This window comes from Musa acuminata, chromosome BXJ1-6 (genome assembly GCF_036884655.1).
Source record: "Musa acuminata AAA Group cultivar baxijiao chromosome BXJ1-6, Cavendish_Baxijiao_AAA, whole genome shotgun sequence".
Classification (NCBI taxonomy): Eukaryota; Viridiplantae; Streptophyta; class Magnoliopsida; order Zingiberales; family Musaceae; genus Musa; species Musa acuminata.
This window is the reverse complement of record NC_088332.1, coordinates 9,157,982-9,169,975: the sequence shown is the minus strand read 5'-3', so window position 1 is coordinate 9,169,975 and position 11,994 is coordinate 9,157,982. Positions and strand designations below refer to the sequence as shown.

The following is an 11,994-nucleotide window of genomic DNA, read 5'->3' as shown; positions in this document are numbered from 1 at the left end:
CATTAGTCGGAGGCGACGACGCTCGAGTATCGTCACGGATGCGGTAACCTAACCGCCGAGCTAACACAAAAGATCTGTCATCGAAACAGCGGTCTGCGTACCCGATCTAGAGAGTGAATAAGCTCACTTTACTCCCCCCGTCCTCTTTCTTACTTTCTTTGTCGTGTTCAGTAGTTAGAGAGAGAAAAAGACAGCATGTGAGAGCTATAAAACACAGGAGAAAGAGGCGCACTTTTCTTCAATACTACGCTTTCTACAGGTAGAGAGGAGAGAGAGAGAGAGAGAAAGGCGATGGAGAGGAGCGCTCCGACTAGGAAGCCGCTCGCCTCGACGGCGGATCTACTGACCTGGACGGAGGCGCCGCCCCAGGATCCAGCCGCGTCGGACTCCCGCCGGCCGCACCAGGTACTTCTCGCCTCCCTCGAGCAATGCGGTGGTCGACGGTCCTTTGCTTCTCTCTCACTTTTTGAATCCCTTATGGCGAGGGGTTGGCAGCCGACGGATGGGGTCAGCAAGGTGGTCTTCGGGGGGCAGATCACCGAGGAGGAGGCCGAGAGTATCCTAAAGAGGTGAGATCTGGCTGGGTGTGGGCTTATCTTATGGATCTCGAAGTCCTTCTTTGTCGGAGAGAGTCTTATGGGTTTCGAAGGCTTTGCTGCTCGTTCAGTGGTTTCTTTCTTCTTGTTTATTTGTAACCTTCCGTCGATTTCTTGAACATTTCTATGCCCCTTTTATTAGATCCTAAATTCTGAGCCGCAAATTCTTTGAGTTGTTTGCGCAACGAGACATGATTTGAGGTGATTCAAGAGACGGCGAGATTCCATCACAATGTGCTTCAACTCTCCACCATAAAATCTCACTTAAGATGTTTGATGAATCAAGGATCAAGAAAGATTCTGTTCTATCAAGAATGCTTACCACGACAAAATCTTGCACGAAAACATTCAAATAGTTCTCCTATTCCATGTTCTACAAGACATATTTTAGCGTCAGTGCTTTTTGATGTCCTGCATGATGTTGAATGACAGGCAGGGGCTTGTAGTTTAGGATACATTATGTAGTAGGACTGGAAGAAAAATATGGTACATGGATTGTTTTGATTTGAGTTAATTAAGCATAATTACTTTATTTATCATAAGATTTACTGTTAAAGAATGAAGAAGTTGCATTGTTGACAGAAACAGGTCATGAAAGACTAATAATTGCTACATTTGCTATGAGATTTTGCAAAGAAGTAAAAACTTGTGACTTATGATTTTTCTTATTCCTTGGCACTTATATGATGAATGTTTTATGTGTTTCCTACATGATGATTCTAACATAAGAAACTAAACATAGTTGAAAAGGTTCATAATCACAAGCATATATATGCACATTACAGTATGTATATATACTGTACATGTGCGCACACATTTATATCTGTTATGTAATGAATGTAACCCATGAAAACCCCTAATGATGTCGGTTTTCTTCTCAGGAAACCTTGTTCGGGTCCAAAGTTAAAAGAAATGACTGGTAGTGGCATTTTCGCAACTGACAGCGAAGATGAACTGTCAGAACCAGGTAGTTCTTTCTCAACACCTAACCAGCGAACAGGTCTGCGGATGTATCAGGTATCTCATCCATTTTAACTAGCAAGGTTTTAGTCAGTTTGAGGCCAGAAACTTGTACATATCTTATTTCATGATCTCATGTCCAACTCTACATCTTAATTAAACATGGAAGTTCTAGTAAACTGAAAATAGATTCACAACTGAAGATGTATTTCTGGGCATTCACTGTGAACAATCTCTGAACGCTGATTTTTGACATCCCAGGTAATTTTTATTATGATAATTTTCATCTGAACTTCCATGATGAAGTCAGAATATGTTACCGGAACATTAGGAGTTCTCTGGTTGTGTCACTTATCAGCATCTGCTACAATCTACCCATCTATATTCTAATGAATTTTCTAGCGAGTGATGTTTCTAATCTGAAAATAGACTGTGATATAGTTCCTATCCCTTTTAAGCTCCTCATTTTTCATTGGAAGATTATTGAGTTATGGAATGTGGTTTACTGTGGGGCTAAGGATATTTTTTTTTTCTTCTCCAAATCAGCAAACAGTAAATGCAATGAGCCAGATATCATTCAGCACTGATGAGACTGTTTCTTCACATAAAAAGCCAACCTCACTTGCTGAGGTAGCAAAGCAGCGAGAACTAACTGGGTCTCTGCTGAGTGAATCGGATGATAGATTGATGAAGCAGTTGTCTGATGCAAAATGCAAGGAACTAAGTGGACATGACATCTTTGCTGCCCCAGAAGTTTTGCCAAGGTCATCAGGATGGAATTTGGAGATGAATGACAGTGACCTGAGGGAAACCACTCCAAGAAACTTTCAGTCACCGGTTAAAGTTCCTCAAGTGGGTATTTAAAATTCATCTTCTGTATTAACATTTGTTTGTAAAACTAACACCCATATATATATATATATATATATATATATATATATATATATATATATATATATCTCCATTTTGTTCCATTGTGGCTATTAACTCAGTTGCCCTTTATGTTCAGAATCTGATTTGAGTACTATGCCACTACTTTATATTACTATTTAGTCCTGTCTGTATATGGGATAAATCTAACTTTGTTCTCTCCAATTTAATTATGATACCCATGTTTTCTGGTGTATTTCTTGTGCTAAGATTGCATGATTGTTCATGTTCAGTGTTGATTCTATCAATCTCTTCTATTGCTAGCCTGAGGCATGGTCGATTCTTTTTTCCGACAGCTTATTATTATGAGATTCAATTGAAGTTTCAGTACTCTTTATTGACAACTTCTGCGGCTACTTTAGGCCTATTATTATTTTGTTTTTGTAGAGCCCTTCATAATGCTTCATCCACAATTTATGCAGTTACTCTATGCCTAGTATTCTTTACCCTTTGTTAAGGCCTGCATGCAATTTGTTTTTTAACAGCTGACATTGTGATATATCTGGTCTATTGGTTGTTCTATTTGATAGGCTGGGGGTGCGAGCAATCTCTTGTTTGGTGAAGAACCAGAGGTGAAATCAGCTAAGAAAATTCACACCCAGAAAGTGGCAGAACTGACAGGCAATGGCATCTTCAAAGATGATGCCACACCAGGTGCGGCGGAAAAAACACTTAGTACGGCAAAGCTAAAGGAGATGAGTGGTAGTGACATCTTTGCTGATGGCAAGGCTCCCTCACGAGAATATCTTGGCGGTGTCCGCAAGCCTCCTGGTGGTGAAAGCAGCATTGCTCTAGTTTGACCTCTGTGACTCAGTGGTTTGGGACTTGTAGGGTTTGATGATTATAGTGTTGAAGTGTTTATCTGAACCCTGTTTTAAGTAGCACTCTATGGCAATGATAATAAACTATTGTTTGATGCTATTCCTAATGAGTTTCTCGAGTGTTGTAATTAACCTTTGAACTGTGCCTATAGTTTGTGACATCTAATTTAACAACTGATTGGAATAATTTCTATTTTATGTGAATGACTGAGTTGTGTCGCCATATATGATGGCTTTAACTATGTTTTTTTATATGACAAATACAGTGATCAACGTGAAAGGATGTTGAAGCAGAAATGGGGATCTCCAAATATGGTTATCAAATTGTGAATTGTGGGGTGCATCACCAAACTATTCAAACTCTATTTTACTCTAATGTCATAATTCACTTTGCCTGGAAAGTTTTAGTTACTGACAGCTGAAGATTGATCTGATTCAGTGGTCATCCTGCATGTTTTCTGATTACATCAAATGCATGGCATATTGGCATATTGTTCCTACAAACAAGAATTTAATGTGGTGACCGACAACTAACATCTCTAATAAAGAGGAGAATGGGGTAGGCAGGTCATGATGGTCTATGTTGGATACCGTATTTGACAACTCGACCTCCTTTTTAGATTTATGCCATGAAAAAGTACGTAAATATCATTAAAGATGAATTTAAAAGACCATCCTCCATTCCGGCGGGGGCCACTTTCTACCTCCATCTTGCATTCTCTCTCTCTCTCTCTCTCTCTCTCTATATCATTTTCTTCTGAAGGGAGGATTGTAGTTTGGCAAACCCTAAGACTCAAAAATACATATTAAGAGTTGTAACAGTTTTCTATCCTTTTTTTTATTATTTGTTTTTGCTTAGAAGGCATATTAACATATCGGCATATAAAGATAACCATAAGAGAATTAAAAAATACATAGTTCAACGGGGAACATTAAACGACTGAGAGAGTCTTAACAGACTGCAACGGATGCTATAACTTCGAGCAACATAATACATTATAATGTGTACGGGACCACACGCACAAAAAAACAAAACAAAAAGGAAAATGAAAAGTCATGTCGAAAGAAGAAACAAGAACTGGAACAACAGAGATGCTACAATCAACGATCAAGCGACTTGATAAATACTATCGATGGTTCTCCACAGTCTACTATCAAAATTTCAATTGCTAAACGAATCAAAACTTACATTGGTTATTGATAAAGAATTTCTTCGAGATATTTCGATTTGGAACCTCTCTAGCACGAACATCCTCCAGATTGCTGCTGAGTCTGTGTTGAACTAACTGTAGACTTCAAATTGACATCAACCATGTCCTCCTGTTTAGTGGAAGCGAGAGTCTCCATCCCTGGCAGGGATGCAGCAATCTTGCGGAACAGTGGCTGCCAGTGTTCAAAGATGTCTTCCAACTGAGAAATGAAGGTGCCGAGTCGAAAATTTAGCCTTAATGCTGTAAAATGTGATTACCTTGATGTTGAAGCCAGCTTTTGCACTGGTTTCAATAAACATCACTCCAAATTCACGAGATTTGGTTTCTCCGTCTTCTGTCGAGACTTGCCTGCAATCACGAAGTTAAAACAAACAAAATTGTTCATTAATAACTGAGGATACAAGTCATAACACATGGTATGGACTAATCCTAGGCCATAGTGATGAAATCAGTATGCAGTTTAATTCAACTCCATGAAGTCGGAAGCGAAGCCAAAATAGAAATGAATTTGTATGCAATTTTATATAATGGATAACCCTATGGCACACCCATATCCATTTTCTGACGAATTTCACCAGTGCCAGTATGCATGAACTTGATCGAGCAGAAGACAAGTATGACAATATAGCATTACATAATCAGATCAAGTATTAAATCACCATCGGGAGCTTTCCAGTATATCTAATAATTTGTATATTGACAGTAGCATCAGAGGAAGGAAGAATCATCATCCTACATAAATTGGATTTGGACCCTTTGTCCTACCTGTCAGCTTCATGATAATAAGAGTACCCGTACATAAAAAAAAGTGCATTGGTGGTAACAATTTTAAATGCCAAAACCAGTAGAATAAAAATAGATGTTAATTAGTTTAATTAGCACCTAAACCAAGGTACTGAGCAACTATTAGAATAAACTTCTTTACTTATAAGCAGCAACAAGCTACATATACATCTTTCCCAGTGCTAACTAAATCAGTCCATCTGACAAAATACCAATTTAAGAACTGAATGCACGCATTTCTCTTTAGCTCAGTGAAGAAATGCATTTAATTTTTTTTAAAGAAAAGGACTCTGCAGCGGATCAATATGAAAGTAGCTTCTTTACACAGCAACTTAATTATATAAAGCCACAAGCACATTCAAACAACTCAAACAAAAATGTATTGATAATGGAACAAGATATAAATAGAGAATATTATTAAAAAGTAGAAAAGTAATAGAACTAAACTCCCAGCACTTATGACCTTTTCTCAACAAGATCCGTCTTATTTCCGACAAGAACTATGATTACATCGCCACCTCGTTCTGTACGCACTTCCTCAATCCACTTTGAAGTATTTAAGAACGATTGCCGATCTGTGAAGCAAAGGGGGCATATAAGTAGAACATTCTTCTAGATACTTTGAACTAATATGATCAACATGAACACCAGCTGAAGATAATTATTGGATTGGTAAAGTTGGGGAGCCACTTATTCACATATCAATTTCTAATACTTGTTAACTGTTATGTAAATCTACATTATCATTAAAATTCTGCTCGGATATGCTATTCTTAGTGGACTGATTCATTCATAACAGAAATGATGCTTGATCCAATGCATAAAATTGATTACTAACCTAGGTTCCCACAAGGTTATGTCAACCACTTAATGATGTCCTGTCTCTTAAGTTTGCATGGAGCAACAAAGATTTGGTGCAATAAACCTTTGTTCTCGGTTTCCATGTATATCTTTTTAAGATAAGAATCCATGAAAGTGTATGTGCTGTATGGAAGGAAGACGTGCATGAAAAGTCAAGGTCCACAAGAGGATATGCCAATCACTTGATAATATCTATCCATGAAAGTGTATGTGCTGTATGGAAGGAAGACGTGCATGAAAAGTCTAGGTCCACAAGAGGATATGCCAAGCACTTGATAATATCACATTCATATGCATTGTCATGACAGACGATAAGCAAGCAGGATATATTTATGTGGTAAGCAAACTAGAACATATGTAAGCAATGTCCCAAAAGCAAAATACTGCAACTCTTGCTGTAGCTAAAGGTATAAAAAGATAGTGTTATCGATGAATGGTGCTACTAAATACACTGAGGTGGCTTAGATTGCCCAAAGACATGCTACATTTTTCTAAATTAACTTGATAAGAAGTCTTAAGGCCCTATAGTAGTGTTCAGAAGACTGACTAAATGATCATTGTTAGCACTTTTGCCAGGAAGAAAAAATATTAATAGCATTGGATCCATGTTTCTCTGATGCATGTGTTGAATACTATCTAAATGGCTAAATTTAGCACTTTTGCCGGGAAGTAAAATAGTCAAGTTGCTACAGTGGCATGTGTTAAAAGATTCATCTAAGGTCTATAAAATGTTTTTAAGCTAGATTGAGAGAACTTCAAAATTTAATCTGGATATGAGTCCATGGTCTATTCCTGGTCAGAATTTTGTCAGAACCTGGAAATATCAAACTTAGAATAAGAAAACCAGAACTTACTAGATACATCATAAGCAATAACTGCGACAGAAGAGTCCCTGATGTAGCTTGGGATAAGACTTCTAAATCTCTCCTGGCCAGCAGTATCCCTGCAAATTTGATTAGAAAAATAGTGTTAAATAAATCATCATACAGTTACTAAGAGTCTGAGATGGCCAATACATAGTTAAAGGTCTAATTAAACCCAGGGATCTAAAGTAATAGTCCCTGGACATTCAGTAATTAACATCCATGAACTAATATATCATATTAATTATGATCAAACAAATTCAAATTAAATTCTTGAATTGCACGGCAGCAATGGCATCTTAGTTTTCTTAAATATTGGTTATCACATGAAGCCATATGCTATGAGAACTTCATCATGTAGAAAAATTGAGGATGTGTATAAAGACATAAGCCACCATCTAGGGTTTACGAGCCTTGGAAAACCAGTTAAAGATTTGTTCGATGAGCACTAGAAATAAACAACCTTCTCTTCCTTCAAACGAACTATGCTTGGTTAGTTCACACATGCATGTTAACAAGTCAACTAAATTTAGGCACACAAAAGAAAGCAATCTTCTAAGGAAGAAAAATTAGATGTGAAGGAATTGAAGGAACATGACGGGGAAAAGCCATCTGACCTTTAGAAAAATCATGCAAGTTTAGCAAATTATAGAAGTCAAGATTTTTTTCATATCAAGAAGAACATATTTAGCGTCAATTATAGGATCCCTTTGACATTCTTTTATCTATATTTCATTAATTTTTTGGGGGCATGTGACATGTCCTTGTCATTGACAAGAATGAACCTAGTAACTAAGACTTGTTACATTTGGTTCTTAGGATGTTATCAAATACCAATTAAATTAATTATCACAAAAACAAAGAGAACAGAATTACCAAAGCTGCAGACGTACTGTACGGTCTTCAAGGTACATCGTCTTTGATAGAAAATCAATGCCGATAGTAGCCTGAAAACATATAACGTAATGCTTATTCAAATATACTAAAATTCGCACATGACTTAGTCAAGGAAAGAATGTAATGGAAGTAATGATATGCTTCTATCCAAAGTCAAGAGTCTTGTAAAATCATCACCTGACTATAATATGTCACTTTCATTTTCAAGCAAATATTTTGTTTTCTTTATTGTGAAAATGTAAAAAACCAGATGTAAGCAAGTCAAATTACAATAAAATGACTTTCATAGGTCTTGAAAGCACATAAAACATAATACGGTTGGCATAGTCACTATACGAGCTAGATTCTATAGCATCGGAGTTGGATTAAGAGCATCATAATGAAAAAAAATTAATCCGACTTTAAGAGAGTAACACGTGATTGCACCGGGCTGATATACTTTTGAAAACTTTCATCACTGAATAATCTTACAAACCCAGACCCAACATTATGCAAATTTTCACTGATTGTCAGTCCACTGAATTTCTACTAAGTGCGGGCAGCAAATAGGAATGACAATCTTCAAAAACACTAACATTTGTTTCACATGCTTGCTGGTGAAAGACCTGTTTTAAGTGGGTGATCACTCACTCATAGCATATAAGCCCCATACAAAAAATTATATAGGTTTTATCTGAGAGTAAATTCAATCTTGCCAATATAACTTCTTTCTGAGAATATACTTTCCACTAGGAGCAACACATAGCATGTTCAGTCCCTTGATATAAAGATTGGTTGCTCTTTTTGAATAACAAGCACTGGAAGTCAAAACCTTCTTTTATGTCAGATCTGATTTCCTAATCGTGCATGAGCAATGACATCTAAGAGAGTATCACCAATTTTATGCAGCAGAAGTAAAACATCTTGCTAATCAACAAGAACTTGGTAAGGGCCATAAACTGAAAAAGCAATTGCACTTTAAGCACGTGTTTGCAACACCTAAAATAGGAAATCTGACAATGGTATTTAGGGATTTTTGGTAAGAAGATAATGCAATGATTCAGAGAGCTAAAACAAGTATCAGATTCTGCAGAGATGACCTTAAAAATTAGGTTGCAACAGAGTTATATGGTCTAGATTGACAAATATGGGAATTGTAAGAAGCACAATGTGTCAAAATGTCTGCTAATCTATAATATAAACAATATATGAAATTATATTTTCTTTTAATATTTTACTAAATCTTCTATAAGTAACACAAAATCAACAGCCTGACACTATGTCTAATGTTGTAAAATTAGATCTTGCATGCTCAGTATCATAGGCATGAGGCACCTATATCCAATACTTATTCAACCATTTCCGATTTATCAAGATAGCAACATATCCAGTTTACAATAATCATCTAAAAGTCTGAATCCGGCATTGTTAGCTCAACATAAAGAACACCTAATGATTGACCTCTGACGCCGATCAAATCAGGTTCTCCATCAAACACAATTGCCACCTAAAGGAAAATCGAATTTACATGCCCGACTCCCTCGTATCAAAAGATCGTAAACCACAAGATCCAGCAGTCAGAGACAACATCATCCAGAAACTGGTCCAAAATTTGACCGAAATAACAGACCAAACACAAACCTATATCTAGAAACCATGGATCGAACCCAAAAATTAGGGGATGATTGATGTTTATGGACCTGATAGGTGGTATCGAATTTGTCGTACATGAACCGGGTGATGATGCTGGTCTTCCCCACCGATTGATCCCCCAAGAACACCAACTTGTATTTCGCCAGAGCCGATACCACCGCCATTATCTTTTTTCCCTCCTTTGCCTCTCCTCTCCTCTCCTCTGTCTTCTCGTTCGGCAGATCTCAGATGGCGAAGAGACAAAAGAAAGGAGAACGAAGTCGTTTACTCGTCCGGGGTTCGGCTATTTATAAAGCACAAGAAGAGGAAGCCAAGACGACGAACCAGTAACTGCCAACTACGTAATTATATTATTCCGAAAGAACAGCAAACATCAGAACAGTTCATTTTAAGCTCGACAAGAGGTTTAGCTGATCAAATGCAAACGTGGCGCGTTCTGGTTGGGTATATCTAAGGTTTCTGTCTTGTTTCGCCACCAACAATGTGGCGAGCCACACCGTTCGAGCCCCTTCTCCCCAATGGCTACGTGCAAATCTCGTGAGGTTCCGACCGCGCCCGGTTCTGAAGTTGACCCGGTCCAAACCCGACGTTTGGATGTGTGGGTCGGCATGAATCCCAAATTGAGAGCGAGAAGAGGAAGAATAATTCTCAATGAATTAGACTGGAATATATTCGAACAAATTTGATATAAAAAATAAAAAAAATATCAATAAATTTTCATATATTTCTTTTCACACATCATGTTAAAGTAGAGTTTGATTATTCAAGAGGGTTTGAAGCCGATCTTGATTTTGAGATGAGTGAGTTTGACAAGAGATCTTGTTAAAAAAAAAACTACGAGAAGCAACGTATTTGATACGATTTATTGAATTCTTAAACTAATAAGAGATTTGAAATACTCAATCAGTAGCATCGAATATGAAAGATATATGAAAGACCTCCCTTGAGAATATGCTTAACAAGTGTTTTATAGATATATATTAAAAGTAAAATTATTTACGAGCATCTCTCATTTATGATGAAAATGTGCTAGGTTTAATGCATATAATGTGTGACAACTATAATACAGTTAATAATCATCATGATATGTCGATTATATAATACCTAAATATTAGTCATACAACGTTAAAATATTGGTCACATGATGTTAATTTGTTGATCACGTGATGTTGGAGTGTCGACAAATCGATACTAAGATATTACCTATGTGGCGCCATGGGTGTCAATAATATTGAAATATTGGTCGTGACATTGAGAAACCGATTATTTACTTGGTGCTGAGATATTGATTATGTTATTATTTTTATATCTTACTAAATTAAATATTAAGTACTAAATATATAATTATTCATCAATTATAGGGTATAATTAGGATAAAAAATGGTGAAATAAATATCAGCTAACTATGAATTAATTCAATCATGAAATTTAATATTTTTACATTTCTGATAATATTGCGGATGCTTTTACAGTATACGAGAGATGAGCCGGCTACATAGTTTTGTTTGTCATTATGACGAGCTTATTCTTTTAATTATCAACCATTCCAAGCTTAATTAACCATATAAGCTCTCACATATCTGTAGACCACAAGAAAGGAGCAGCCAATTAATCTATGGTGAGAGGATCACGTGGTAAGATAGTAGCAACCCACATGATCTGTATATCCCAAAATATCGACCATCATCACAACAAATGTTTTCTTAACTAACACGTCATGCTTTGATAAGTCGGAAGGAACGCTTCGCATTAATTAGCATATCCTGCTTTATATGTCTCCCACTTACAAGATACTGAAGTGGACAGATCATGATTCGCATGTTAATGAGTCCCAACAACTCTTCATGTGACATTAAAGTATGTCAAGGACCTTATTATCTACATCATAGGCGGAGAGGAATGACGAGCTGGTTGGTTGCTCATTTAGCGTTAATGTCCTCAGTATTAGTGTTTCGTTCAGGAAAAGAACAATTAGATCAATAAAACAAAAAGGTAAAAACAAGCTTAGCATAAATATCATTGTGAAATCTATAGCTTTACGTACACGTCGTTATGGTTAATTTGTTGACATTATTTGATTGCTAATGGAAACTCTAAATTACATCTATTCTTTGGAAGTATAATATTTTGCGGGTATACATTCGATCGAATTTTGTAAATATGTATGTACTTTTTTTAATATTTGAAATGATAGATATGTCAAGTATTTTTGAATAAGGTAAAAATATTATATTTGTCATAAAATTTAATTTTTAAGTTAATTATTCTATTTATGTTTATGCTTATGAAGATTAAAAAATATTATAATCCTGTCGAAAAAATATTATAACTATATAATAAATAATACACGTGGCAACCATCCGAAGATAGATGCAACGGAAAATGGCTTCTTGACGCCGTTAACGGGCACCACCGAAGTGTCTTTCCGCATAAATCTAAC

At 36.4% G+C, this 11,994-nt stretch overlaps 2 protein-coding genes across 3 annotated transcripts; one reads left to right on the top strand and one right to left on the bottom strand.

Moving 5' to 3' along the window:
* Positions 1-231: 231 nt before the first annotated feature.
* LOC135676083 (uncharacterized) lies at positions 232-3,407 on the top strand. 2 transcript variants are annotated; one of them, XM_065186891.1, is made up of 5 exons: positions 237-405; positions 496-569; positions 1,478-1,613; positions 2,103-2,408; positions 3,017-3,407. In XM_065186891.1, the coding sequence occupies exons 1-5, from the start codon at positions 292-294 to the stop codon at positions 3,284-3,286; spliced, it is 900 nt and encodes a 299-aa protein (XP_065042963.1). In that variant the 5' UTR covers positions 237-291; the 3' UTR covers positions 3,287-3,407. The 2 variants fall into 2 exon arrangements, with proteins under 2 accessions (XP_065042962.1, XP_065042963.1); XM_065186890.1 differs by having other exon boundaries at positions 232-569.
* An 853-nt stretch (positions 3,408-4,260) lies between these two features.
* On the bottom strand, positions 4,261-9,825 carry LOC135677694 (ras-related protein RABH1e). Its single transcript, XM_065190069.1, has 6 exons — positions 9,602-9,825; positions 7,902-7,972; positions 7,017-7,105; positions 5,765-5,876; positions 4,776-4,866; positions 4,261-4,690 (listed from the first exon to the last, which is right to left on the bottom strand). The coding sequence occupies exons 1-6, from the start codon at positions 9,716-9,718 to the stop codon at positions 4,547-4,549; spliced, it is 624 nt and encodes a 207-aa protein (XP_065046141.1). The 5' UTR covers positions 9,719-9,825; the 3' UTR covers positions 4,261-4,546.
* Positions 9,826-11,994: the final 2,169 nt, after the last annotated feature.